This window comes from Anabas testudineus, chromosome 17 (assembly GCF_900324465.2).
Source record: "Anabas testudineus chromosome 17, fAnaTes1.2, whole genome shotgun sequence".
NCBI lineage: Eukaryota > Metazoa > Chordata > Actinopteri > Anabantiformes > Anabantidae > Anabas > Anabas testudineus.
Genome location: NC_046626.1, coordinates 22125652 through 22153345, shown reverse-complemented (window position 1 = coordinate 22153345; position 27694 = coordinate 22125652). Strand labels below are relative to the sequence as shown.

Genomic DNA, 27694 nt, shown 5'->3' with positions numbered 1-27694 from the left:
TAGGCCTGTGTGAGTCCGGTCTGAGAACCGGTCTTTGCTCTTTTCTGTTGTTAACTTCAGTCTGGAGGTTCTGCTGTGATTGACGTGGTGGAAACTGATTCGGTACCACTGGAGTCCGAGGATACGTTTGTCTGTGTTTCGTGATGTGACGATTTGACTGAAACGTGTTTTCAGGGCTTTTCTATTGTGACTAAATCTGTGGCGTCGTCATGGTGATGGAGAAGCTGCCGCTCGACCTGGTTGAGTTTCTGATTCAGATCAGAAAATTGCTCTGGTTTCAGTTTTCCCACCAGATGTTGAACCAGCTGCAGGGATTTGTTCTCACTGAGACAGCAGAGCATTAGTGATGAGGTCTGGATCACAGTCGGTGCTGCTGGTGAGGACAGGCTTCTGTAGCATTTCATAGAATCTGAATCCAGTTCTGAGCCTGCATCCTCATGTGGTTTGTTATAAAGTTTAAACTGAGTCCCCTAGGGCCGCTGTCCTGCAGGTACAGCTTCTGATTGGCTGAACACACCGGATCCATCACACATGTGAACAGTGCATATTGAACTCGTGCGTCCAGGTGTTAAACTCGGTGAGACAAAAAGATTTCTGCACATCTGTCATCGTGCACAGTGAAGCTCAAAGTGAAAGCTTGTAAAAGGCATTTCACATGCAGGAATCAGTAAGTGCTTCATCCTCCTCTTCCTCTGGCAGCAGACTGGATCAGGTTTCCATCCTAATGACGGAGACCAGCCCTTCCTGAAATCTGGTCTCTCTGTGTCTGCATCAGCTCTGACACGTTAGTACAGAGCACAAATCTACATGTGAAGTTTTAATGGAAATAAATAGGAAATGCAACAGCGAGACTTGCTGCTGCATTTTGGATCATCCGTCGTACTGTCAGTAGGGCGTTGCAGCAGTCGAAACAGCTGCAACGGACTAATCTGCTGCTGAGAAAACAAATAGACAGAATTCTGCTTTGTGTTAAACTAAATGATCAGTTACGTTCAACTGGGTGATTAATCAGCTTTAGTGCCAAAAAACATTAAAATTATTATTTTTTTCAATGGAGTTTGGCTGGTTCAGTATGTTTGGTAGATTCTGATATATATTAGAGGCCTGAGGAGGTAAAACTACACAGTAACAACACTTCCTGTGCTGTTATAACATTTTTCACTTTACAAATGAGTTGTTTTCTAATCCTCTTGGATTCAATCTGAATTTCTGTTTTATTCAGTTTTTTTAAAATCAGCATCAACTTTTCAAAATGAAACTTCACTTGTGTTGTCACTACATTTATGAACACAATACATGAAATAATGATAATGATTCCTAATCTGCAGAAACCGAATCTAGACGAGAACCTAGGTTGACAAAGATACAAATATTTATTTTATTCTAAATTTGTTATGAATAAAATGTCTCAGATATGTTTCAAAAAGACTCAGCTGCTCGTTTAATCTGATATCGGTGCATCTGATTGGTTGAGGATTTTTCAGCTGTTAGTGAAACACGACTGATGTTGTCAGAGCATCAGTGTCGATCTCACTCTGCTAATCCAGGATTACGTAACTCATCTGACACAGCAGGAGGATTAAACACACACAGTGAATTAAAGAGCGACCTCCTGGAAAGCTGAAGCTCAGTCGACCATCATGACACAACTTGTCATTTACTGCTCAGTGTTTTCAGATCTAGTAGTTGAGTGTTAATATTCAGGAATCTGACCTGCTGCCTTCTCTTTGTTGTTGTGATCAGAGTTTTCCTGCAGCACCTTATTGTACATATGTGACTCTGTCACAGTAACTGTACTTAGAAAGATCTTTAACTGTCCATAAACTGTTTCTGCTCTCATATAAACAGAACCTGTCGTACTGCACGTCGTACTGCCTGTTGTACTGCCTTTTGTACTGCCTGTTGTACTGCACGTTGTACTGCACGTTGTACTGCCTGTTGTACTGCATGTTGTACTGCCTGTTGTACTGCATGTTGTACTGCCTGTTGTACTGCATGTTGTACTGCCTGTTGTACTGCCTGTTGTACTGCACGTTGTACTGCCTGTTGTACTGCACGTTGTACTGCCTGTTGTACTGCATGTTTGTACTGCCTGTTGTACTGCACGTTGTACTGCCTGTTGTACTGCCTGTTGTACTGCCGGTCGTACTGCCTGTTGTACTGCACGTTGTACTGCACGTTGTACTGCCGGTCGTACTGCACATTGTACTGCCTGTTGTACTGCCTGTTGTACTGCCTGTTGTACTGCACGTTGTACTGCCTGTTGTACTGCACGTTGTACTGCCGGTCGTACTGCACATTGTACTGCCTGTTGTACTGCCTGTTGTACTGCCTGTTGTACTGCACGTTGTACTGCCTGTTGTACTGCACGTTGTACTGCCTGTTGTACTGCCTGTTGTACTGCACTTTGACAGAACTGGGTTTAAGTTCTACTAGAATGAGCTGCAGAAAACTCACAGTTTGGAGGAACAACTGTTGTAAACTGTGTGTGAAATGTTCTGTCACATGTTTAAAGTGTTCAGATCACAAAGCTCTAATTAAATATTTAAAAATAGTCCAATACCAACTCAAGTTAAATATTTCCATCTGAAATGATCCAGAGTTGTTTCACATAGAACAGTTAGAAATTCAACAAGCTTTATTTTACACATATTGTAGATTCTCGTAAAATGTTTATTACTTTTGTATTTTTGCACACCCTCTCATTCTTTTTGCACATTACTGTTGTTCTTTTTGCACTGACCTGCTGTAGCAATTGAATTTCCCCAATGTGGGATCAATAAAGAATATCTTATCTTATCTTATCTTACATAATAGAATAAAACAGTAGAAAAACTAGAATGAGCTTTAAATTAATAGAAAAAAATTGACAAAAAGAACTCAGAGCATTGCAGAGTTTATAAGACTCGACTGTGGCAGCAGTGAGCGGCGGCCTGGGGCAGAAAGCTGTGGAGGAGTCTGGCTGCACAGACTTCAGTGTGTGGACCCGACGGTACCTGGTGGCTCTGTGGGCTCCTCGTGTCTCAGATGTGCCCTGTGGTGAATTTTAGTCACTTTATTTTGAAAATACTCGACTCTGCCTCTCTCTCTCCTGAGAGGTCTGTAGTTAAACACCTGCCTTGCTCCGTGCAGCGTCACGAGCCGCTGCTTAGCGCCTGCTCTCCCTGCGGAGGTTGTTACCGTAGAAACACTCCCGCTGGCTCGATGCGAATGGCCGTCCCAGGACTTTGTTTACCACCTGCCGGACGGCAGAGAAGCTCGATAAAGGCGACGCTGTGCTCGGCAGCTTTACAGAGAACAGGGGTCGAGGTGGGAGGACGGTGGGAGCAGGGGGAGTCGAGGAGGAGGAGGAATGCTCTGGGGAACCCCCCTCACCTGGCTCTGTGGTTGTTTTTCGTAGGTATTACTGCTCTCGTGCTTCACTGTTGATGACAGGCGGCTGTGGGGCTCTGTCGCACACTCAGAGGACGTTTGCTGAACACGTCCTGGCGTCTATAAACTCACGTCGAGCTCGGCGCCGCCTCCTCGCCGCTCAGTTTTATTTAACTGTGCTGAAGAACCGTGGTTACGATGTGCTTTTGTCTGATGTACGTTTTCCTCTCCTGTCTTCCAGATCTCGCGGCCTTCCGAAGCTCAAGGAGTCAACCTCCCATGAGTCTTTGCTGACCCCGGGTAGTGCGGTGGAGGCTCTGGACCTGAGCATGGAGGAGGACGTGTTCATCAAACCTCTGCACAGCAGCATCCTGGGACAGGAGTTCTGCTTCGAGGTAACACAACACACACTTGGACTGGAAACATTCTGCTTAGTGAGACGTTTTGTCTGCTTCAGACCTCGTATTTGTCAGTTTCTACTAAGAAAAGAGTTTATTTATGTCAAGTTGTTCACAGGATCACTCTGTCCTGTGCAAAATGATTGATCAGCCAGACTCTGTTGAACTGTTAGACCCCAAAAAGGAAGCAGTTTATTTTTGGATTTCTCTCAGTCAACTCCACTTGTACTGTTGGGAACGAAGCATCATATGGTAAAAACTACAGTGAGTCCCTCTGTAAAGACAAATAGCACAAATCTGTACTAGTCTCTGACTGTAGATCATCAAGCTGCAGTTTGACATCTCACTGATGAGATTAGTGACAGGTTAAATTCTAACAGGACGTTCCACACGGTTCTGTAGTTGTTTTAATCTAGTGTTGGCTCACACGTCTCGGTCTCTCTGCCTCTCATCTGCCAGGTGACGTACTTGGGCGGCAGCAAGTGTTTCAGCTGCACTTCAGCGTCAGAGAGAGACAAGTGGATGGAAAACCTGAGGAGGACGATTCAGCCCAATAAGGTGAGACGATGAAAACACCACGAGAAGCTGCTGCTTTTTGTTTCCTTCTCCTGTAATTAATTATTTTAAGCAATAAAAGGAAAGTGAATACTTCAAATGTGCAGAACTTATCTAGTTATTTAATTTGAAATCAGTCCAACCAGTAGTTCTAACTATGGATAATAATTATTATGTATGACTCTGTATGAAAATCCTTCAGTTCATTAAACCCCCTGCAGACATGTGAAGGACACACTGATAAATCTGTACCATGGTTCATTGTCTTTATGATAAAGTTAAATGATAGCAGGCTGGTTCCTGTGATATAAAAACCTTATCAAACTGTTTCCACTGTTTATCTGTGATGTCACTGTACCGATAATGTTTGGCTACAGATTTATGGTTATTATGAAGTTTTCAAACTGACGTTATAACTGCAGGAAACCCCTCTGAACGACTGTTTTTAAACCATGAGCTTGTGTTTGCAGGACAACTGTCGGCGGGCCGAGAACCTGCTGCGGCTGTGGATCATCGAGGCCAAAGATCTACCGCCTAAGAAGAAATATTTCTGCGAGCTGTGTCTAGACGACGTCCTTTACGCCCGGACCACCAGTAAGACCCGGCACGACAGCCTATTCTGGGGCGAGTACTTTGACTTCTCCAGCCTGCCAGCCGTGCACAGCATCACCGTGCACATCTACCGCGACATAGATAAGAAGAAGAAGAAGGACAAGAACAACTACGTGGGCCTGGTGAACATCCCGGTGTCGGGCGTGACGGGCCGGCAGTTTGTGGAGAAGTGGTACCCGGTCAGCACACCCACCACCAGCAAAGGAAAAGGAGGGGGGCCGTCGATCCGCATCAAGTCCCGCTTCCAGACTATCTCCATCTTGCCCATGGAGCAGTACAAGGAGTTCGCAGAGTTCATCACCAACAACTACACCATGCTGTGCTCTGTGCTGGAGCCCGTCATCAGCGTGAAGAACAAGGAGGAGATGGCCTGTGCTCTGGTCCACATCCTGCAGAGCACCGGCAGAGCCAAGGTCAGACACGGAGCTGTGGCACTAACACAACCAGGGCTTTACCCACATCTTCACGTCAAATCAATCGCTAATGTCACCGAGTCCAGACCCCTGAGAGAATCTGTCAAGATTCAAGTGTAAACCAGAAAAATCTGATTTCACATGTAAAGACAAAGAAAAGCATCAGAACAATTATTACAGTGACAGGAAAAGCTGGATAATTCACTTCTTCCACCACCACAGGTGTTTAATTACTGTCTCCTCCTCCTGTTCAGGACTTCCTCACTGACCTGGTGATGTCGGAGGTGGACCGATGTGCCGATCACGACGTCCTGATCTTCAGGGAGAACACACTGGCCACCAAGGCCATCGAGGAGTATCTGAAGCTGGTGGGACAGAAGTACCTGCACGATGCACTTGGTGAGTCTCCTGCTTCTGAAACTTGTCATGTCAGATATGAATGAACGAAACCTGAGACTGTTGGAACAAACCGAAGGACTCGAGTTTGTGTCGAGTTTGTAAGAGCCAGTGACTGACAGTAAATATGAGTGTAATGAACCAGACTTTGTCAACAGTCACACTGCAGAAAAACATAGAGACAGTTTGATCCAGAATTAGATCAAAAGTGCAGAAGGTCATTTGTTATTTTTATGTTTAATACTAAAATTAGAGCAAACAACGTCTTTACTCTGCTGCATCATCTTCATGATTCTTCACATGTGCTGGAACATTTCAGAGAGAAGCTGAAAATAGTTCAGACACTGTACGAACTGTGAGACACAGGAGACCTGCTGTCAACCAGTAAACACGTCAGCTGTGTGAGAACAAAAAGGCCTTCACGACTTCAAAACTACTGTTGGAAAGAAAAAGTCTCATCCAAGTCAGAAACACAAATCGTTTCATATGTGAACTGTTTCCTGCAGTGATGTAGCAGCTGTTTCCCTCATTGTGACAGAAAGTCGTCGTCTTTCCTGCTGACTATTTATTTTCGCAGTGATTTGCATCATTTTGCTGCGTCAAGCTTTAAACCACCATCAGCTGCAGTTAAAACTTAACGATGTGTGGAACTGTGAAAGCCCAGTTTCTCCGCTGGCAGTGAACGCCTCGTTGCACGACTCACAGCACCTTTAAAACTAAAATGGTGAAAATTTACGCAGACTTGTGGTCAGTGATAAATTAGATGTAGTGTAAATGAGCTCTGACACGTTTACACCACTGTCGGAAATGGTGAACTGACCATAAATAAATAAAACCTAAAACTATAACAGGACATGATCCACCTTTATATTTAACATAGCTGCTGTTTGTTGTACTTTACTAGCACTGGGAAGTGGTGAATCTTTTTTTAGTGTCTCTCAGACTGAGGAGCTGCTCCTAAAATAAAATTAATTACTCTTCAAGTCCAATAGTTAGGGCTGACTCTCGTTTTAATATGTGGGACGTTCTCCTATTGCAGTCAGCTAGGAGCAGCTTTAGCCTCAGGATGTTTTGTGAACACGTCCCCTGGTGACTGTGGAGCCACTTAACGAGTGGAGGTGCAACATGAGCTCTTTCCAAATAAGACACAACTGGAAACATGATTCTGTTTATTCTCTTAATGTGGAAATGAAGTCGTGTCAGAAGGATCCAAACTTCAGCAGCTGAGGAAATCAACTAGACAATCAGCCATGTATCAAACTGACTTTCTGGAACACTAACAGCATCATTAGATTTTTATCTTAGCAGGCTTTAGGGCAGTGGTGGACTTGCTCCTGGTTCTGTCACTCTGTGTTGAATAAATTGTGCACGATAGACATGTTGGCATCCTGTTAGAGAAAACCCCTGAAGAGCGACCTTTGTGTGTCCAGGTGAGTTCATCAAAGCTCTGTACGAGTCGGACGAGAACTGTGAGGTGGATCCCAGTCGATGCTCCAGCAGCGATCTGGCCGAACACCAGAGTAACCTGAAGATGTGCTGCGAGCTGGCGTTCTGCAAGATCATCAACTCCTACTGGTACGACTGCACCAGGTCACGATACACCTGAGTTCATACAACACAGAAAAATCAGCGTTAGCAGAGATCAGTGAGAAATCTGACGGATTTAAGAAAAAGTAAAGAGACGAAACGACAACTCTGCCACCTGCTGAATGAAAGAAGCTACAAAAGGACAGAACTGATCTTTACTTCACTAAAAGTACAAAACCTAGAAAAGTAATCAGCCTTTTTAAGATACAAATACTGAATACGTTATTTACCAGAAGATACTTGTTAGATACCTGAGTGATGGATAACAGTCAAACAGACCCTAAACTGATCATTGAGGGATTTGTCGAGTTAAATTAAGGTTTTAATAGTTTAGTTGTGTCTTCTGGGTTAAATCAGGTTTAATTCAGTTCAGTTAATTTTACTTTAACTGTGTGGTTAAAATATCTTTAATAAATGAAACACATTCAAAGGAACCAGTTGATATCTTCCTCTCAGACAGAATCACCGGATGTGAATGATACTGAAATGTTTGTTATGGGTCTGACTCACAGTCAGAACGTGACCTCTGACCTCCCTCCTCTCCTCAGTGTGTTTCCTCGGGAGCTGAAGGAGGTGTTCGCGTCGTGGAAGCAGCAGTGCGTCGCTCGCGGCCACCAGCAGGACATCAGCAAGCGTCTGATCAGCGCCTCGCTGTTCCTGCGCTTCCTCTGCCCCGCCATCATGTCGCCCTCGCTCTTCAACCTGATGCAGGAATACCCCGACGACCGGACGTCCCGGACGCTGACGCTCATCGCCAAGGTCATCCAGAACCTCGCCAACTTCACCAAGTGAGTGTCTGTGTGTGAGCTGGAAACAGCTGGAGTCACACTGAGGCTGTTTGAATCTGAGCTCTGAGGCGTTTGTGTCCTCCACAGGTTTGGAAACAAAGAGGAGTACATGGCCTTCATGAATGACTTCCTGGAGCACGAGTGGGCGGGAATGATGCGTTTCCTGTCGGAGATCTCCAACCCAGAGACTCTGTCCAACACGCCGGGCTTCGAGGGCTACATCGACCTCGGCCGAGAGCTGTCGGTGCTGCACGCTCTGCTGTGGGAGGTCGTCTCGCAGCTCGATAAGGTACCAGCCAACACTGAGCGTGTGCGGTGATGGTAATTTATTCACTGGATTTGAATTTGTTTTTAAAAATGACTCCTGTGTGGACACAAGTGATCAGTGTTGGTGACAAATGGGAGAAAAACAAACATCATGGTCTCAAACTGATAATTAAACACGAATCAAATCAGAAACAGAAAGTCAGATTTTTCCACCAGCACTTAAATGCAACATGTTTGTGGACTGGGAAGAGAATCTGCTCAGAACTGGGTCCAATTAACAACCGCTCGTGTATTTGTCAGTATCACGTATTTGTGTCCTGTGGAGTTCATAATGTCAGTAAAATGGGAGTGGTTTCACCTGATGAACGAGTCAGGTGCAGTCATTGATCAGCGATCGGTGACCGATCGGTTCGTCTGTGTGTGATGTGAACAAACATGAGCAGCAGAGGTCGCTTCCGTTCATTTAACCATTTAACCACATTAACTCTGCGCGGCTGAACATCACAGCATGGCCTGAAACCCCACCCCCACCCCCACCCCCCTGCCTGGACACCACCTCCTCACCTGTTGCACCTGTTGGAGCTCAGTCTCAGCACAGCTCTGCTGTTTTTGATTGTGGTTCTGTTCAGTAGAAGCATGTTGTTCTAGTTGGTTTGATTTTAGTTTCCATTAAGTTTCCCTTATGTTTTTTCCTCCCCCCTCTGTCCACTTCCTGTCTGGCTGACTCTTTCTGTTGCCATCCTATTGGTTTCACTCTCCCACCGCCATCACTGCATCCTGCTGTTTCCTTTCAAACCATCCACACACACACACACACACACACACGACGACCCCAGGGTGAAAATTCCTTCCTGCAGGCCACCGTAGCGAAGCTGGGTCCGCTGCCGAGGATTCTGGGAGAAATCTCTCGCTGTCTGGCCACCCCGACGCCGGTGCAGCAGCAGCTGCGACGTTTCCAGGATCACAGCTCGGCTCACAACATCAGCGGCAGCCTGTCGTCAGGGTTACAGCGGATCTTCGAGGATCCGGCTGACAGGTAACCTGAAAAAGTCCATTAAGAACGGTTCTGACCCATCACTGTGTCCACGTCTCCAGTAAAACCCTCACGTTTGCTCTCTCCTGTCCTGCAGCCGCAGCGAGGTCCGAAGTCTTCAGTCCGCAGGCGGGGAGCTGATGGAGGGTTATGTCCGAGGACAGCGCCCCCTGCTGGCCCAGCAGCATCCCTCCATCCACACCAGCTTCTCTGACCAGGAGGAGCGAGACAACCTTCTGCCCAACGGCCGCAGCATCTCTCTGGTCGACCTGCAGGACGCCCAGAGCCTGCACGGCTCCGCGGGGCCCCCGTCGCACCACGAGGCTCCGCCCCGCCTCAGCAGGACGGGCTCCCAGGCCTCCATCGGACACGTACCGCCCCCGCTCAGCTACCCCCACTCCAACCCCCTGACCCCTCAGCCAGTGCAGCATCAGATCAAAGCCCCACCCAGAGACACTCAGCCACAGAGCGCCCCCCAGGTGAGGCGGCCGCTGCCCCCCTCCCTCAGCCAGCAGCGCAGCCTGCAGCCGCTCTGCTTCCAGAACCCCGTGTACCACCTGAGCAACGCCGGCCACAGCCTGTCTTCGCGCTCCGGCCACTCGCTGCGGCAGGACTCCAGCTCCGAGAACCTGAGCACCGAGAGCTCCCACAACAGCCACAGCAACTCCGACGACTTCGGCAGCCAGGTGGGGGTCAAAGGTCGCGTGCCGTCCATCAGCAGCCTGGACGAGCTCGGCAGCAGACGGAGCACGCAGAGCGAGGAGTGCTCGACTCCGCGGCGGCAGCTGCAGCCCGACCTCCCGCCCGGTGCCGCCACAGCGGTCGCCATCCCCCGTCAGAGCACGACGGCCGGCACCGCCCACATCGTCAAGGTGGAGCAGCAGAGCAGGGGAGGGGCCCGGACGCCTCGCTCCCTCCCACACAGCGCCTCGCTGCGCAGCAGCAGCAGCGCCAACACTGAGCCGACGCCCGTCACCGGCCACATCACCCGGCAGCAGTCCACCTGCTCTGTGGAGAACGTGGCTCCACCCCCGAGGAGCACTACCAAACAGCCACAGCAGGTGAGGCATAAACTCACCTGGACAGGGGGTGGAGCCTAACAACAGCTGGTGTTTTTGAAGTTTCGTTTCTGTTCGATCCCTGTAAACGTTGTTTTTAATCTCAGGTGGCGTCTCCCGTGGAGACGGTGGCGATGTCTCCAGTGGAGAGGACGGCGGCCTGGGTCCTCAACAACGGCCAGTACGAGGAGAAGGAGGAGGGCGGAGAGGAGAGGAGCAGGGAGGAGGGCAGGAACACCGAGAAGGTACAGACCAGATCCAGGATCCGGTGGAGGAACTAAACACGCTGCTGCTGTTCATGTCACACTAACCGCTCCGTCCTGTCTCCTCAGTACGAGCTGGAGATCTCTCGGCTGAAGGAGCGTCTGCGGGTGTCCGGTCGGCGTCTGGAGGAGTACGAGAGGAGGCTCCTGGCCCAGGAGCAGCAGATGCAGAAGCTGCTGCTCGAGTACAAAACGCGTCTGGAGGACAGCGAGGAGAGACTGAGGAGGCAGCAGGAGGACAAGGACAGCCAGATGAAGAGCATCATCTGCAGGTACAGACGAGCTCCACCCGCCTGGGACACACAGGGCAGAGACACTAAACACAGAGGACTGCAGACTAGTAGTACTAGTAGTACTAGTAAAAGTAATAGTAACTAGTAGTACTAGAAAAAGTAACTAACCTTAGTTTATGTTTGTGTGCAGGCTGATGGCGGTGGAGGAGGAGCTGAAGAGGGACCACGCCGAGATGCAGGCGGTGATTGAAGCCAAGCAGAAGGTGATCGACGCCCAGGTACGAACAGAACCGCTGTAATAAGGTCATGATGATAGTTAAACACTGAGCGGAGCTGCTGAGCCCCTCGACCCTCGACCCCTCGACCCCCAGCTTGATATTTCAGCTCAGTGTGTTGCAGTTCTGCCTCTCATCGTCTCTCCGCTGATTCCAGGTCAGTAACGGATGTGAAATAAACCAATCAGGCAAGTAACTGTAGCCCCGCCCCTCCCTCCCTTCACCCCCCCACCACCTCCACGCTGATTTTTAAAATATAAAACAAAAACGGCATCAACGAGCGCCAACACACCTCACACCTGTCCAACCAATCAGAGTAGGAGAAGCTGAATGACAATGTCCTGTTTACGTTGTTTTAGTTTGAAATTCAACCCGCTGCAGTAAAATCCTCGTTTCAGATTAAAATCACGAACCTTTAAAACGTAAGTAAAACATCTGTTTAATTAATTCAATTTTCGGACTCCAACTGGATTTTTATTTACATTTTCACGTATTTTATGAACACGACCACGTATCTATTTACTCTGAAATCATTATCCAACGTCCTCCGTTCTAAACTTGATGCTAAGCTAAGCTAACGTGAATTTAAATCAAAGCTGTCGTTAACGTGTCGGTGTGTTGCGCTCGCCGCTCTTTTAATTTCTGTTTGGCTGCTGCCCCCCCTCCTCCTCTTCCCTTCACCCCCCCTCCTCTAAACCACCAGAGCTTCCAGTTCACGCTCTTTCAAAATAAAAGTCAACAGCAGGTTAAAGCAGGTTTGGAGTCGGCCTGTTGGAGGAGACGATGTTCAGGTGTCAGTTTCTGAGCAGGTGAATCGGTTCCTGCTGAAAAACTCGCAAAGCTTCACTCTTTGTTTTCTGTTTCGTTTCCTGGGCTGCTGTTTTATTTTGGCGGCTGCTGCCCTCAAACTTCCTGCGATGTGTTTCTGTCTGTTCGCTGCTGTCGGGTCAAAACCACGTCACCGGAGTTTAAAATGATGAATTAATCTTTGTAATATTAACGTTTTTAGAAACGATTAAAACTGTCACCAAGTTATTTTTCAGCTTTTTTCGATTCACATATTTAAATTATTAAATAAGTTCGTTAACATTGCTCCTTCGTACATTATTAGACATTTAAATCCTCTGAAAGTAGAATTAGTTCATTTAATTTGATCCAAATCAACAACAATAAAAGTTGGTGCTAAAATTATTATTTTTTTAATTATAATTTACTAGTTTAAAATGTTAAATCCAAACATTTTAAACAGTTTAATTCATCACGTTCCATCAGTTATTGTTAATATTTAGATTAAAGTCACATTAGGAAGGTCCCTAATTAAACTAAAGTCTCTTAATGTTGACGGGTTTTAACATCATTTATCCTCTGAGCAAAAGTTTAAACTGAATAAAAATAAAAAACTGAGAAAAGAATCAATGATTAAATATATATTTGTACTCTATTTATGTTCACTAAATTAAAACCTTTAAAATACAATAAAAGAGTCTATTACAGGAAGTAAATCCAACTAGGTAGTATTTCGAACCACAGTACAGTATTTAATACTGTAGTAGTTGTATATTTTAAGGTAGCAGGTTGCAGTATAACTGATGTGTTGTAGTATTTAGAACCACAGTAAAGTATTTAATACTGTAGTAGTTGTATATTTTAAGGTAGCAGGTTGCAGTATAACTGATGTGTTGTAGTATTTCGAACCACAGTAAAGTATTTAATACTGTAGTAGTTGTATATTTTAAGGTAGCAGGTTACAGTATAACTGATGTGTTGTAGTATTTAGAACCACAGTAAAGTATTTAATACTGTAGTAGTTGTATATTTTAAGGTAGCAGGTTGCAGTATAACTGATGTGTTGTAGTATTTAGAACCATAGTAAAGTATTTAATACTGTAGTAGTTGTATATTTTAAGGTAGCAGGTTGCAGTATAACTGATGTGTTGTAGTATTTAGAACACAACAGAAAGTATTTAATACTGTAGTAGTTGTATATTTTAAGGTAGCAGGTTGCAGTATAACTGATGTGTTGTGATTGTAAAGTATTTATACTGAAGTTTATATTTAAGTAGCAGGTTGCAGTATAACTGATTGTTGTAGTATTAACACGTAAGTATTTCATACTGTAGTAGTTGTATATTTTAAGGTAGCAGGTTACAGTATAACTGATGTGTTGTAGTATTTAGAACCACAGTAAAGTATTTCATACTGTAGTAGTTGTATATTTTAAGGTAGCAGGTTGCAGTATAACTGATGTGTTGTAGTATTTCGAACCACAGTAAAGTATTTCATACTGTAGTAGTTGTATATTTTAAGGTAGCCAGGTTGCAGTATAACTGAGTGTTGTATGTAGATTTAGAAACATAGTAAGTTATTTAATACTGTAGTAGTTGTATATTTTAAGGTAGCAGGTTGCAGTTAACTGATGTTTGTAGTATTTAGAACACAGTAAAGTATTAATACTGTAGTAGTTGTATATTTTAAGTAGCAGGTTGCAGTTAACTGATGTGTTGTCGTATTTAGAACCACAGTAAAGTATTTAATACTGTAGTAGTTGTATATTTTAAGGTAGCAGGTTGCAGTATAACTGATGTGTTGTAGTATTTAGAACCACAGTAAAGTATTTAATACTGTAGTAGTTGTATATTTTAAGGTAGCAGGTTGCAGTATAACTGATGTGTTGTAGTATTTAGAACCACAGTAAAGTATTTAATACTGTAGTAGTTGTATATTTTAAGGTAGCAGGTTGCAGTATAACTGATGTGTTGTAGTATTTCGAACCACAGTAAAGTATTTAATACTGTAGTAGTTGTATATTTTAAAACCCTTTTTCACTTATTAACTTTCTCACTTTAGTGGTTTTGATCCGACAGAATCCAGTTTACGACTCGTACCTGTCTCACTTCCTGTCCCGCCCTCCTCCTGTCTCTGTCCAATCAGGAGAAGCGGATCGGCTCCCTGGACGCTGCGAACTCGCGGCTGATGGCGGCGCTGACGCAGGTGAAGGAGCGTTACAGCACGACGAACCTCCGCAACGGGCTGTCGCCCACCAACCCCACAAAACTGTCCATCACTGAGAACGGAGAGTTCAAGAACAGCAGCTGCTGATTGGTCGAGCACCGGACCCCGCCCACCTCACCTGTGGAGAGAGAGAGAGGATTATAAATCTATAATCTATAAATAGAGTGTAAATACTGAAGGTTTGTCGAGTGTACAGAGAGCTGCAGCGGCACAGAAGCACAGAAGAAGAAACAAACCAAAAACGTTTTCTAACCAAATTTTTTATCTTTCGTTTTTTGTTGATTTATCGGTTTGAGGTTTTCGAGTGATTTTTTTGAACCTGACTTGTTGTTTTAGGTTTTATTTATTCCTCCACGTCCTCGTCCTGTTGCTGATCTACTGAACAGACTCCTGGAGGATCAGGGTCACACCTGTCTGCTGTCACACGTTGAGAATAAAAGCTGCCTGAAACCTGCTCGACCGAGTCTGTGGTGTAATTATCATTAATTCGAAAATAGAATTCTTTTTAAATGGACGTTAAGAACGGATGAAACTGAAAACATAACTTAACACGACACCTGTAACGTGTTGTTCACGTGTTGTTCACGTGTTGTTCACGTGTCCTTTAACTCATCCAAAGTCTGGGTCTCGACGTATCTTTATTTACATTCTTTAAACCTTGATGTAAAATGTTTTTATTGTAACAAAATAAAAGCCTTTTAATATCTTTATTTATCTAAATGCATTCATCAAACACAGTATTAACAGATTTTTCCACTTTTATTCTGCAGATTATTTAAATTAAACCTAATCAGCTGTTTAAAAATGTATTAAACTATGTTGAATTTGATTCTGTTTACAAAAGTAGAAATCAGTAACTGAGAAAACAGTAAAACAGAAATACTTCAGTACAAGTACCTTGAAATTACATTTTCCTTTTTCTCTTTCTACTGACTGAAGGTTCAGTTTGTGACGGTGACGAACTAAACTGAACACGATCAAACTCAAACCTTCAATACTTTTTAAAATACTTCATTAAGTAACGCACTCATACTTTTAATGGTACTTCTAGTTATTAATCGTCTTTATTTATTTAATTATTTTATCTCTGGCCAAAAATAAATGTTTAATTTGAAGGTGGCCACCGGAAGTGTCACGTGTTATTCTCTTTACCTGGACAGGTGAGTTTCTCGGTTTTTTCCGGAGCGTCTCTTTGCCGCGCTGTGACGTCACCATTGGGCTCAGGTACCTGCTCCCGGCGACTTCCTGCTGGGGACCGGGTCCAGAACACGTCACAGATAAAAGAGCAGAAGAAGAAATCGTACTTTCAAAATAAAAGCCTTTAGGGAGGTTAAAGTCAGATTATCAAACTAACGAAAAATAAAAAAGAGTTTTTACCAATTTGTGGTTTAAAAGTTAAGTTTAATCAGATTTTATTAGTTTAATAATCTGCAGAGTCACTAAAAGCATTAAACAAATATTTAAGTTAAACTTAAAGACCTCAAATTGTCCTAAGTACTTGGAGTAAATCTACTTGAATACCTTCTGTGTACTTAATAAAATACATGAATGAGTTTAAGTTAAGTTATTTATTGTGTATTAAAACCTGTTAATTAGTAAAAATACAAACAGACAAACGTTAATTAAATGACAGCCTGTTGAAAAGTAGGGAAATATTTTGAACTGAAGTACTGGAGTGAAGTGTAGTACTTTAACACTGTAAAAGTACTAAATGTACTCCATTACTGAGTAAATGTACTCTGTTACTTACAGAAGCTGCTCAGATGTTTCATCTTAAACTATTTTTTTTTATCTCCACCCGTCTCCACCTGTCTCCACCCGTCTCCACCTGTCTCCACCCGTCTCCACCTGTCTCCACCCGTCCTGCTGCTAAAGTCCAACATTAGGAGCTGTTTAAAGTTTGTTCACAGAAATTAAAAGAAGAAGCTGTTAAATTAATTTATCATCTGATTTAAACACGGCATCACGTGACCACCTGAGCCGACACACCGACCAAATCAGCGTCTTTTCTGTCGTTTTCTGATATAATAAAACTTTATTGTCGCTTTTTTCTCCTCGGATCAGAAAATAAGAACAATTCAATGAGTGATGAGGAGAAACTCACCTGCTGCTGCTGCTGGACGTCACTGAACCGGTTCACGGATCGTTCTGACGTCACCGCTGTCGTCACACCTCAACAGCTACCTGCAGTTTCACACATGCGCACTGTGTCCACTACGGAAACAACAGCGCTGCTTGTTTTGGTTCAGGTGTATGGAGGAACATTAGTGCCACTAGAATAAAGAGTCAACAGGTCACGGCGAAAAAAAAAAAGAAGTTAAAAGTCGATATTTCGACTTGATTAAAGTATTTTAAGAAAAAAATGTTGAAATGTTGAAATTTTTTTTTTATTATTAAAAAAAAAACCATTGGACTTATTTATTTATTAAGGCAACATTTTGTGACAAAGTCCAAAGTCAAAGTTTAAATATAAACATCTTGAGGTAAGTTAAATCTTTCACTTTTTACTCCAAACTATGGGACAGGTCACTTTTTAGATGACTTCAGATCAAAATTTGGAGAAAATACTGAGGAAAAGTCAAAAAGTTCCAACATAAACGTTTATAGGTTAAAAATGGGTCCAAGTCTCACTGAACGACTGATACTGAACAAATGGAACTGAGGTTATAAATATTTAATATAAATAAATACGTTTATTTACTAAGCTCTGTGTAAAAGAACACGGCTACGACCAGATTCAGCTAATGACTAAATCACCGACTTGATGCTACGGAACAAAGACGCCTGAAACCATCATGACTGGAGAAGAGCTGCGATCCTGAAGAGCTCACAGCAAAATATAATAAACATTTATTTCTTCCTGTAAAACAGTAAAATACAGTGAATGTGATGATCAGGTGAAAAACGACAGAACTAAACTGTGTAAGAACAGGTTCCGGCTCTGTGATCGGTTCCTTCTGCAGGTTCTGTTCAAACCAGACGTGAACTCTGTGCAGCACCAGAAGAAGAGGAAGAAGAAGAGAGCCGTGCACCACATCCGGTTTTCTTGTTAAGTTTTTATTATGCTTACAAAAGAAAATTAAAAGACAGAGGAGGTGGTGATCAAAAGAAAAAGAAAAAATATATATTCATATTCAAATATCTTTATACTTTTCTATATGATTAACAATGCAAAGAAAATAATTCCCGTAGTAGTAGTGCTTAAGTAAAGTTCAATATAGACTTTATTATAACAAAATAGGCAGTTTACCGAGGGTTAAATATCTGTCAAAATCTCATTGTACAATAATCGTCTGCGTGTTTCACCTGGAGGTGGCAGCTCGTCTCCAGGGTCACCGACACTAATCACACGGTCGACGTCGTTTTCATGTTAAGACACCGACGACGGTTCGAACTCGTGTCACAGAGGGCGCCGCCGCTCGGCCTGAGACGACACAAAGACTTAAACCAGGCTGAGATGAAATGAAGCTTAAAATCAGTCCATCGGTGAAAAACCTGTTTGAAACTCGAGTCTTTAAAGTGTGAATTTCTGAATCTGACAGAGCTGCAAAAACTTAAAAAGACACGTCTCATATTTAACGATGAGGTTTGTGAGACGCTGCTGTTAATGATCAGTTTTCTTTATTAAACTCGTCCAGTTTTTTTACTTTCTATTGAAGTTTTCTTCAAGTTCTCTTTCTCTTTGTTAGTTGTAAGTTTTAAATGTCTAAATACTGACGTCATTCTCTTTTTCTAATTTTCCTGATTCTGAAAAATCTTTTATTAGAAGTTAAATGTTCTTAAAATTAAATGAAGCCCGTCAATACAGAACTAAACCAAATGTTCAACTGTTTTCTAAAAGTCTGGTTTGTTTCATTACTTCAGTGAAGCGTCGTCATACTTCTCACGTTTCACAACACAGATTTATATAAATTTCTTTGAGTGGAGATGATAAAATACATTTTCTTGCAGCGCTGACAGATTTATTTCTTCTTACAGAAAAAGACTTTAAAGACGCAGCTGCAGACAGAACTCAGATGTTTCTGTGGGTAGAATAAAAAATGCTGTGACCTTGGTCAAAGGAACTAAAACGTTTAAAAAGCAAAATGTTTGGCAATAAAACGTGTTTAATTAGATGTGAACAGGTGATTATCGGTCACCTGTCTGAACAGGAACGTGAATTATTCCTGACTGGTTCATTCGTTTCTCAGATTTCACCCTGCACAGCGCCCTCTAGCAGCAGAGCAGGAACCCTGCAGAGCATCCTGACAAACATCCTGCAGCGACGAGGAACCAAAACTACCGAACACGTGAATCAAGTGTAAAAAAAGACAGTAATGAAAAGTAATAAAATGAAATCCGAACAGAAGAGGAAGCGGTGATCAGACGCTGAGGCAGGGGGCTGATGGGAAATAAACGGGGTTCTAACAAACATGCTGTTAAAGCTCAAACGTGCAAAGTTTTGCTTTTTGTGTCTCCGTCTTCCTCGGGGCCGACAGATGCTGCCTGAGACTGAAACTCTGTCCCACGTTTTACCTTACAAGACAAAGAAATGGGAACAAAAACCCACAAACAAAAACCAAAGATAAATCGTCTTCGTACGTTTCCTCTCGTCACTCTCGTGGACTCGTCGTCCTCCTGGTCGCTCTGAAGTTTTCCTCCCTTAAACATTAAGGAGCCGTACCGTGTTCAGCGTGGAGGCGTCAATTTCCCGTGTGCTTTACTCTGCTGGTCAGGAAACCCGACGATCGAGTCTTATTCAGGCAGAAAATACAAACAAACGCTCGGTTCAGCCGGTGTGTCGTGCCGTTAACGAGGAGGGGTGAGAAACGGGGGTGGGGGAGGCGGGGGAGGCTGCCGTCTGCAGGTCGACTTTTCAAAATAAAACAACTGAGTGAAGAGGAGCGGAGTTGGATCTTCATAACTTCTCCTTCGACTGAACCCAGATGAACGGCCCCGACTGCTCCTCGATGATCTGCTTCACCTGGTCGTAGATCTCCTCCAGAGTGTCGCCCTGCACGATGGCTGAAAGAGAGAGAAGAGATCTGCTATCAGCTGCTGGACCGGGACCGATCCCTTCTTTAGGCAGGTAGACTCACCTGTGAAGTGCTCCGTGAACTCCTGCTCCAGCTTGGAGGCTCTGTCAAACGTCTTCCTGCCCTGTTCCTCCGTCAGACGCTTGTTCATCTCCCTGCAGGAAGAAAACGGAGAAATTCAGCTCCACGTTTAGTTTTAAGGAACCAACACTGACGGCTTCGAGTAAAGAAATGAAACGATGAAGAATATTAAGAAGCGGCCCCGGACTCGCTCCGGGTTCTGACTCACATGATGTTCTCCACAGATTTGGGTTTGATGAAGATGGCGATGGGATGAAGCTGAGCCAGCTGCAGTCTCTTGATGGCGTTTCCCGACACGTCCAGGATACAGTGTTTACCCTGAAAACAACAGTGGAGGAGAACGTCGTCATCCACCAGTTCTCCGTACCAGCTTCTCTTTGGAACATAAAAGCGGGTTCAGCTGCTCGTACCTTCTCGGCCACCTCTCGGACCGACTGCACGCTCGTTCCGTACAGGTGGTTATTGTACTGTCCCGCCTCGATGAACTTGTGGTCCTGGATGTCTTTCTCCATCTGCTCCCTGGACACCACGAAGTGATAATCTCTGCCGTCCACCTCGTAGTCCCGCTTCGGTCGGGTCGTATCTGAGGAGGGAAACTATTTTAACAAGGGGTCTGATTCCGACCGTGGTTCTACGTGGACCTGCAGGTCTCAGAGGACTTACGTGGGACGCAGGATCCAAATTTGTCGGGGAATTCTGAGATCAGGTCGTCGTTGATCCGATCCTTCATGGGACCGAGGATGATGACGGGGCGGGTGTAGGTCACTGTCAGAAAGGATCCAAACACACTTGTTTTCAGCCCCAGTAGAAGATCAGAACCTGCTCTACGTGGGAACGTGGGTTTACAGAGACGCTGTGATTATTCAGATCTCACCTTCCTGTTGAATGACGGGTTCATACGACAGAACGTACTCCTCCTGGCCGCCTACAAACACACAGAGGACGGTTAATAAGAGTTAAAGTGCAGAGGTCGGAGCAAGGGACAAAGTTGGAGGTGAGATGAAGGAACCGAGCTTCGTTATGGATTCAATGTAGAAAATGAAACAACAGCTAAAGAGGAACCAGGTCACTCGGCTACATCAGAGCTGCACGGACGAGTTTAGACAGACGTCTCCTCTTAAATCTGATGCTGCAGTTTTACTGGAGTCGACCACGTGCAACATGATGGAGGACACTTCAACAGCTGCTGAACAGGAACTCGTACAAAAGAGTTTGTTTCCAACAGACTTTAAAAGACAGAATTTAGCTCGTGAGAAGTTTTATACGACGTCAGCTGGACTGAGTGCAGTCGGCAGCTTGTAGCTGTTCTGGCGTATAGTTCAGGTCTTTGTTCGTGCTTCTGTGTCCATGTGAATGTTCCTCGTTGTTTCTGTGGATGATGAAACATTTGGCCAATAAATCTGAGAAGTTTGTGAACTCGACGGCTGCGGTGGTTTAAAGTCATGAGGTCTTTATTTAAGAAGCTAAAATATGAAACATCTGTCTGAGGCTGAAACTAGATCAAATAAAAGTAATAAAAACACACACACACACCATGCAGCAGTCAGGAGCTGCGATGCAAACAGCCGGACAGACGTTCATGCTTTCAGACGGTGCGTCAGGAGCGTTAGCGGGGAGCTAAGCTGTCTGTGTGATGTCATGCTGTTACTGGCCAATCAGTGATTGTTAACATGATCAGTGGGAGTTAGCAGTTAGCAATTAGCAGGTTCAGTGTTTTCTGGAAATCACTACGCGAAGCAGGCAGCGTTGACGGCAGAGACTTACGGTAGCTACTCTCACTATCGCTGGCGTTAGACGTCATGTGTTCTGCAATCACAACAAAACACAGGACAAACCGGGTCAGCAAGGAGCGGCGCCTTCCCATAATGCCTTGCCCACAGCCGTGATCAAACAGAGGACTTGAGTTGTTCAGGTCCAACAGCAGCACATCAGTAACAATCATCCTGAGGTTCAATCATCATTAAATCTAAGGGTTCACTTAGTTTTTCCACCAACAGGTGTTTAATAAAGACGTGAACGATTATAACTGTGTCGTTAAGATCTGAAAACCAGGACGTTCACTGACGTAGATACAAAACAGTAAATGATCAAATATCTTAAAACAGAAAAGCTGAAGAGGAGATGTAATAATAATTTAACCGTGACGTTTAAATTTATATCTCTCATTGTATTTAAATAAATTTATGGAGAAATTAAATGAACAAAAAATAAAAAAACAAAATAAAAACAGTTCATCGTTTTGAGTATTAAACATCTGATGATGTGAATCTTCACTGAACGACTTCAATTTATAAAAAGCAAACGTAGCTGAGAACTGATGTCTGTTATTCTGAACTTCATTTGCTCCAAATATCAAAACTTATCTCCTGTAGAAAGAGAAATGGATCCAGGAGTGATGGTTTTACCTGAGAGGCGGAAGTGAAACATGAAGATTCTTCTATGTGACAGAGTGAAGATGGAAGAAGTTCATGGATGAAGAAGAGGAAGATGGAGGAAGGATAGGTCGGAAGGTCTGAGGCTAAATGTCCACCAGGACCCAGCTTCAGCTTCTCGTTTGGTTTTAAACTGTCCTCGGTTATTTACCTTTGGTTTGTTGGAATGAATCTGTTATTACGTCTCTTTTCAGGTGAAAGCTCTTCTTTTGCACGTTGATTTTTCAAAACCTTAGAATGAAAAACCTGCAAATCTGCACTAATTAGATTGGATAGTACTTGTCCAGAATAATACTACAAGTACAAGTTTAATTTTTCAACTCAAGTAAACGTACTAAAGTACAACCTCTAAATGTTACTTGAAGTACTGCAGTAAAAGTAAACGGAGTAGGATTTGATGCGATCACTAAATTTACTGACTCAGCTGCTGCTCTGATGTTTCTGTATCGACTCCACGACAGAGTCCGTTTCTGTCGCTCTGGACTTTGACCTCGTCGTCTGCCGTTATAAAAATGTCTTTATCGTTTGATGTGACTGGAGCCTGGTGGACGGACAGGAGGCTGATGGGAGTGACTGGTAGGAGGTGAGGTGGGGGGGGGGCACACTTACTGTGGGCTTTGGATAGCATGTCGTCATTGTTGTTGTCCTGAGTTCAGCAGAGCCGTGAGCGAACAACGGGGAGAAAACAACCACAAAAACACAAAGTTACTGAGTTACAGCGACAGACGGAGAGAGCAGAGGGAGCGCAGGCGTCAGCAGGCTGCAGGGCGTCAGTACCAGACCAAGACCAGGAACCACCAGGAACCCGACTCTCATCCGTGCAGCCATGGATGGATTAAGAGGAAATAAAACCCCGGGCACAGACGAGTAAAGCCCCCCCCCCTCGTTCTGCGTCTGTGTCGTTTTATGACTTCTGATATCGACGGGTTCTAGACCCAGGACCTGGACCTGGACCTGTGCCCAAAGGGCCCGTTTGATAATCCATCCATGAGTGCTGCCTGTGGGGTTAATGTCACCCGGGCCGTTTCCAGCCGGGCCCTGCAGCCATGACAACCTGCAGCACGCCGCCACCAGCTGACCTCTCTACCTGTCGCCGACCAATCGTCTTTCAGACGACCAACCCGCAGCCCCCGACACGCTGGTACTTACGGTCGACATCGCTGGTCTCCTGCTCGCTCGCGTCTTTGCTCTTGTAGAACGGAAACTTTCGGGAAAAGAGGTTCTTTTTACGCTTGTCATTGACAGACTGCTGAGGAGGAGGAGGAGGAGGAGGAGGAGGAGGAGGAGGAGAAGGAGGAAGAGGGGGGGAGATGGAATAAAAGAGAGGAGGAAGAAGTGGAGATGAGGGAGTGTGATGTTGGCTGAATGAAAACGAACTAAGACATAAACCTGCTGCGACTTGAGATGAGCAGCTGATAAAGATCTGGCCTGGCTGAGGACGACATGATAAATATTATAAAACATTATTAGAGAAAAGTTGAATCTGTAAACTGTGTTTTAAAACTCGAATGTCTTCAAAACTAAAACTAAAACTAAACTATCAGATGATTTCCTTGTTTTAGACTGAACAATACAAAAGTCCCGTCCACAAAATATCAGAAATTAGGTTGTATTATGGTCGATGTTATGTGTTAAACCTTTAAGTTCTTGTACATTTCACACTATATCTCTGTGTGTTTATACTGTATCTGATATTACAAACACCAAAACCACATTTAGTACCTAACATTAGCAGCTGCCTTTTAGTCTGTCGGACTGATTTCTGTCCACTGACGACAGTCTGAGCCACAGAACCAAACATCTTTTAGTTTAAACTGATGTTCTGCACATAAACTAAACCTGTTGTCGTGTTAGAGTTTAACACAGTGACAGTGAAGGCAGCACACGTCAGACAGAGTGAGAAGAGAGGGAACCGAACATGCAGACAACATGCAGACGTTAAAGCTGTTTGATGGTTAAGGTGTGAGATAGGCTCTTTCTCTCTGCTGTTCCTGGAGATCGGAAGTGAAGTCAGCGAACAGTTGATTCCTAAAAACTGTTGAACATGTTGTTGTACAGCTGGGTCTGTGTGGGTCTGTGTGGGTCTGTGTGGGTCTGTGAGCTTCTATTTTTTTTTTTTTACACACTGAACATAGAAAGTAGAAAACAAAACAATAATCCAGTAAAATGTTGAAACTAAACGTGTTCGAAGGCTGAATGGACTTTAAAACATTTAATTTACTAACAGTGGGAGCATTGACAGGTCCTCTGATGACATGAGGTAGTTCACTGTCACAGTTTGGTACGAGGAATTACTGCACTTACCTAAAAAACACTTATACATACTTATACATTATAACCCTGCTTTCTATCACGAGTAAGACGTAGGAATGTTTAAGAGCATTAGTCAGCAAAGTTCTCCTGAAACGGGAGAGATGGACCAGAACAGGTGAACATCAGCTGCAGGTGGATTCACTGAACAAGTCTCTGATCGGTCAGATCCACCTGAGCTTTGTACAGAGGAGTTGACCTCCGACACTGATGACCTTTAGTTTCTTCTGATCTAGAAACAGATATTTACTCTGTAAACAAAGACCTCTTACAGATCTTCTGTGTGGTCTTGGCGCCGACTGCAGGTGTAAAATATTCAGAATATGCTGTGAATCATCTTTTCTACGCTGAGCTCAGTGTTTTCTAACCTGCTGCTGTCTCGTCATTAGAGCACATGCTGCACGTCGGGGTTATCAGCACAGAAGAAGAAGAGAGGTGAGGAGGGTGAGGAGGAGGGATTCTGTGAGCACAGACAGTCAGACATCAATGTCAAGCGTCTCTCTCTGTATGGGGGGGGGGGGACCATGCATGTATTTTTTAATTGATCTTTTGTTCCATCAGGTGTGTTAGAGGGCGGCGCCGGGCGAGGAGTTTTGGCGACGCGTGTTAAAGCGGCACTCGGTTTAAAAAGGTGCTGGGGAGGCGCTGCTGCGGTTTGGCTGCTGAGACGTTCGAGTGGTGAAGAAGAAAACATGTCAAAGATCAACAACAACATGCTGTTAACAGCTGGTTTAACATTAGTCACACTCATTAGTAGGTGGAGGTCAGGTGGCTGCAGCGAACAGACTTCATCTGTCTGACCTCAGAAAATCATGCAGACACTAAATCACTGGTTACAGAAGCTGCTTTACAGCAGATACAAACTACAGGTGTTTAATATCTTCACTACTTCCTGCACCACAGGAACAACACTCACCCCCCTGTCTCGAGACTTTGCGTTGAACTTCACCGTCTTTAGTCTCGCTCTCTCCTTCTTCTCCACCCTGAAGACAAACGAGACAGGTCAGCGCTGCTCCGTTACCTCTTATGTTCAGATCAGAATCCTGAATCTGGTTTCACTGACCGTCTCTTGCTGGGGATGACCCCCACCTCCTCCACCTCCCCCTGCGCAGTCAGCTGTCGGGCCTGCCACCACTCGTCGTCGGAGGCGTTCACCACGTGAAGGATGTCCCCAAACTTAAAGTCGAGTCCCTGACTGGGTAGACCGGAGTCTCTGGTCTTATCGTAGTCAAACAGAGCTCTGGAACACACACGTCAGTCAGTGGTCGTCGGATCAGCGCCTGATTCTCCTGTGACTCTTCCAGGTGAGCTGCTGTCTTACCTGACGTAGAGCGACCTCTTCTGACTCGTCCGCAGAGACCCGGATCCAGAACTGATGCTGCTGTTCATCATCTGCTCTCTCAGGTCGTGGATCTTCGCCTCAAACCGACTGTACTCTGAAATGGAAGTTTACAGAGTTACAGAACCAAACGGAACCAGATTCCTCTTTCTAAACTTGCAGGTGTGTTCAGGTGTCTCACCTTCAGGTCTGTAGTGGGCAATGATGGTGACTGTCTGTCCGGCGTTCTTCAGGGCAGCAGCGGCCTGTTCGTGGGTGGCGTTTCGGAGATCCACCCCGTTCACCTGGGAACCGCAACAAAGAGGTACCAGCATCAGATACTGTTATCACTGCGGTTCCTCGTGTTGTTTGGACCCGACATTAACGTGGTTCTAGTGTACGTACTGAGACGAGTCTGTCTCCTTTCCTCAGCTCTCCGGAGAGGTCCGCGGGTCCTCCAGCGAGGATAAAGGAGATGAAGATCCCCTCTCCGTCCTCCCCGCCCACGATGTTAAAGCCCAGTCCCGTCGCTCCTCTGTGCAGCACCACCTTCCTGGGCTCCCTGTTGGACCACACAGCAGCTGTCAATCATCCTGACACCCAAGACCTCACAGCGAAGGCAGTAATGACAACAGTCACCACAAGCTACGTCTCACAGAACCAACATCTTTGAAATAAAGGACTTCAGTGGAGACACACACAGGAGTTGATCACATCCGACCCCCCCCCCCGTCCTCACATGGAACCACCAGCCTGCATCATTACAGACGGGGTTAGTGTGTAACTGCAGGCTTAAACCAGCAGGTGGCGAAATCCACATCCACACAGTAAAGGAACAAACTACTCACCGTGTGACATCATCATCTCCTATCATGCTCTTTGGGGTTGGGGAGTAGCGTCCCGAGGATGCTGGTGGGGCCACGGGCTGGCCCAGGAAGTTGGGGGGGCTGATATGGTTCTCCATCTGCTGGGAGTACGCTGAGGACGACAGAGAAACACAGAGAAGATTAATCGAGGTTATCTGAGGTGATTAAATCTGCTTCTGTTTCATTTCTAACCTGACGTTAACTTTTAAAGTTAGATTTTAACTGTTAAATCAACCAATAGACCGGTTTTAAAACTAAATCACTTCCTGTTTACAGAAGTATCTTGATGAAGCTCCACTCAAACGTCTGCATGATAAACACTGGTGGAAATCTGATGGTGTTCACTTCTTCCAATGTCGGATCCATCGGTCCGGGTGGTGCGTACGATACCCGGAGCAGAGGATGATGGGACGGCCGGCGACATCATCACAACAATTACTTTCTCCATGTGTGTTTAAGCCTCTGCGGCTGCTGTGGTGGAGTCAGGACGCACTTAACAGAATTATTTCTCATTCATCACCTCTGGCTCAGATCTTTGTGGCAGGACATCATTATCCATATTGCTGCCCCCCCTCCCCAGCACCTCCAACACCTCCCCTCAGTGTTGGTGTACTGCAGAGTTACTGTGTGGATTAGCCCGACCACACGGACAGCATCAGAAACGGTGTGATGCAGCTCGATGCTCGCTGATTGGATTTGCTGCTCGTCCTTCACGCGTCTCAACATCAGCAGAGAGTAGAGGGAGGGGGTGGGGGGGTTTAATAACACAGGAGTTGCACTAACAGAGAGAGGGGTTGAAGCTCAAGGGGATCTTTAGAGAAGAACAAAGTCCCCATCACTGAGGAAACAACGATGTTGGTGCAGTAACGACTGAAAAACAGCTTTTCCTGTTACCATCCACTCACGAAGATAAAGTGGATTCAACAGGCTGCAGCTTGTCTGTAAGTCCAGACCACCGTGAACCACCTCTTTCATGAACTGTGGACACATCCTCCTCTGCAGTTTACGATCCACCGTCCTCAGATGTATCCGGGCCGTTTGATTTGTTCAGTGATCAATACCTGACCACGTCTTCTGTCTCCTGGTCAGAAAGTTCAGCTAGGACTCGTTCTTCTGTACTCATCAGTCCTGGATCAGTTTGTCCTTCGGTGTCTTCACATTAAGGTTGATCGAGGGAGTCGTTGGGAACAGATCCAGAACCAGAGTCCGTGCTCTGAATGTGTTTGAGAAGAGTTTTGTCTCGTCCTGACTTTGAGAAGTGTCTGATGAATCTCCCACTGGGAACGTCACCATCAGATTCGCTGCAGTCCCCGATGACTCCAACACTAATTCAGGGTCAGAGAATGTCAACCAGGCCACATCAGGACCAGGACCTGCTAATCTGGTGTGTGGTATGCTATAAGACTTCAA

General features: G+C 44.9%; 2 protein-coding genes and 1 long non-coding RNA gene across 15 annotated transcripts in view; 1 reads left to right on the top strand and 2 right to left on the bottom strand.

The window, feature by feature from the left end:
- Nucleotides 1-14716, top strand: part of rasal2 (RAS protein activator like 2) — a 64534-nt gene extending 49818 nt beyond the window's left edge. For 3 of the 4 annotated variants that reach the window (XM_026374056.2, XM_026374054.2, XM_026374057.1), the window contains 13 exons: nt 3614-3767; nt 4230-4328; nt 4796-5350; nt 5605-5749; nt 7177-7321; nt 7882-8121; nt 8209-8410; nt 9225-9424; nt 9519-10482; nt 10587-10724; nt 10812-11014; nt 11166-11253; nt 14182-14716. In XM_026374056.2, coding sequence (XP_026229841.1) covers nt 3614-3767; nt 4230-4328; nt 4796-5350; nt 5605-5749; nt 7177-7321; nt 7882-8121; nt 8209-8410; nt 9225-9424; nt 9519-10482; nt 10587-10724; nt 10812-11014; nt 11166-11253; nt 14182-14349 — 3301 coding nt within the window. In that variant the 3' untranslated portion in view covers nt 14350-14716. The remainder of the gene's footprint in view (nt 1-3613; nt 3768-4229; nt 4329-4795; nt 5351-5604; nt 5750-7176; nt 7322-7881; nt 8122-8208; nt 8411-9224; nt 9425-9518; nt 10483-10586; nt 10725-10811; nt 11015-11165; nt 11254-14181) is intronic. The other variant, XM_026374055.2, reaches the window with a different exon arrangement.
- Nucleotides 10945-14223, bottom strand: LOC113171600. The gene is made up of 3 exons (XR_003299717.1): nt 14136-14223; nt 11144-11268; nt 10945-11035 (listed from the first exon to the last, which is right to left on the bottom strand). It is a non-coding gene; the product is annotated as an uncharacterized LOC113171600 (long non-coding RNA).
- Nucleotides 14717-17298: 2582 nt separating the features above from the next.
- LOC113171598 (disks large homolog 1-like) overlaps nt 17299-27694 on the bottom strand; it is an 84471-nt gene continuing 74075 nt past the window's right edge. For 4 of the 10 annotated variants that reach the window (XM_026374058.2, XM_026374059.2, XM_026374063.2 and 1 more), the window contains 14 exons: nt 26267-26396; nt 25824-25980; nt 25621-25723; nt 25422-25536; nt 25164-25340; nt 25017-25083; nt 22940-23039; nt 21123-21164; nt 20233-20283; nt 20022-20123; nt 19769-19941; nt 19567-19676; nt 19341-19432; nt 17301-19266 (listed from right to left, as the gene is read on the bottom strand). In XM_026374058.2, coding sequence (XP_026229843.1) covers nt 19160-19266; nt 19341-19432; nt 19567-19676; nt 19769-19941; nt 20022-20123; nt 20233-20283; nt 21123-21164; nt 22940-23039; nt 25017-25083; nt 25164-25340; nt 25422-25536; nt 25621-25723; nt 25824-25980; nt 26267-26396 — 1526 coding nt within the window. In that variant the 3' untranslated portion in view covers nt 17301-19159. Of the gene's footprint in view, nt 19267-19340; nt 19433-19566; nt 19677-19768; nt 19942-20021; nt 20124-20232; nt 20284-21122; nt 21165-22399; nt 22437-22939; nt 23040-25016; nt 25084-25163; nt 25341-25421; nt 25537-25620; nt 25724-25823; nt 25981-26266; nt 26397-27694 lie in introns of all 10 variants that reach the window. The other 6 variants (XM_033326409.1, XM_026374064.2, XM_033326410.1 and 3 more) reach the window with 4 other exon arrangements.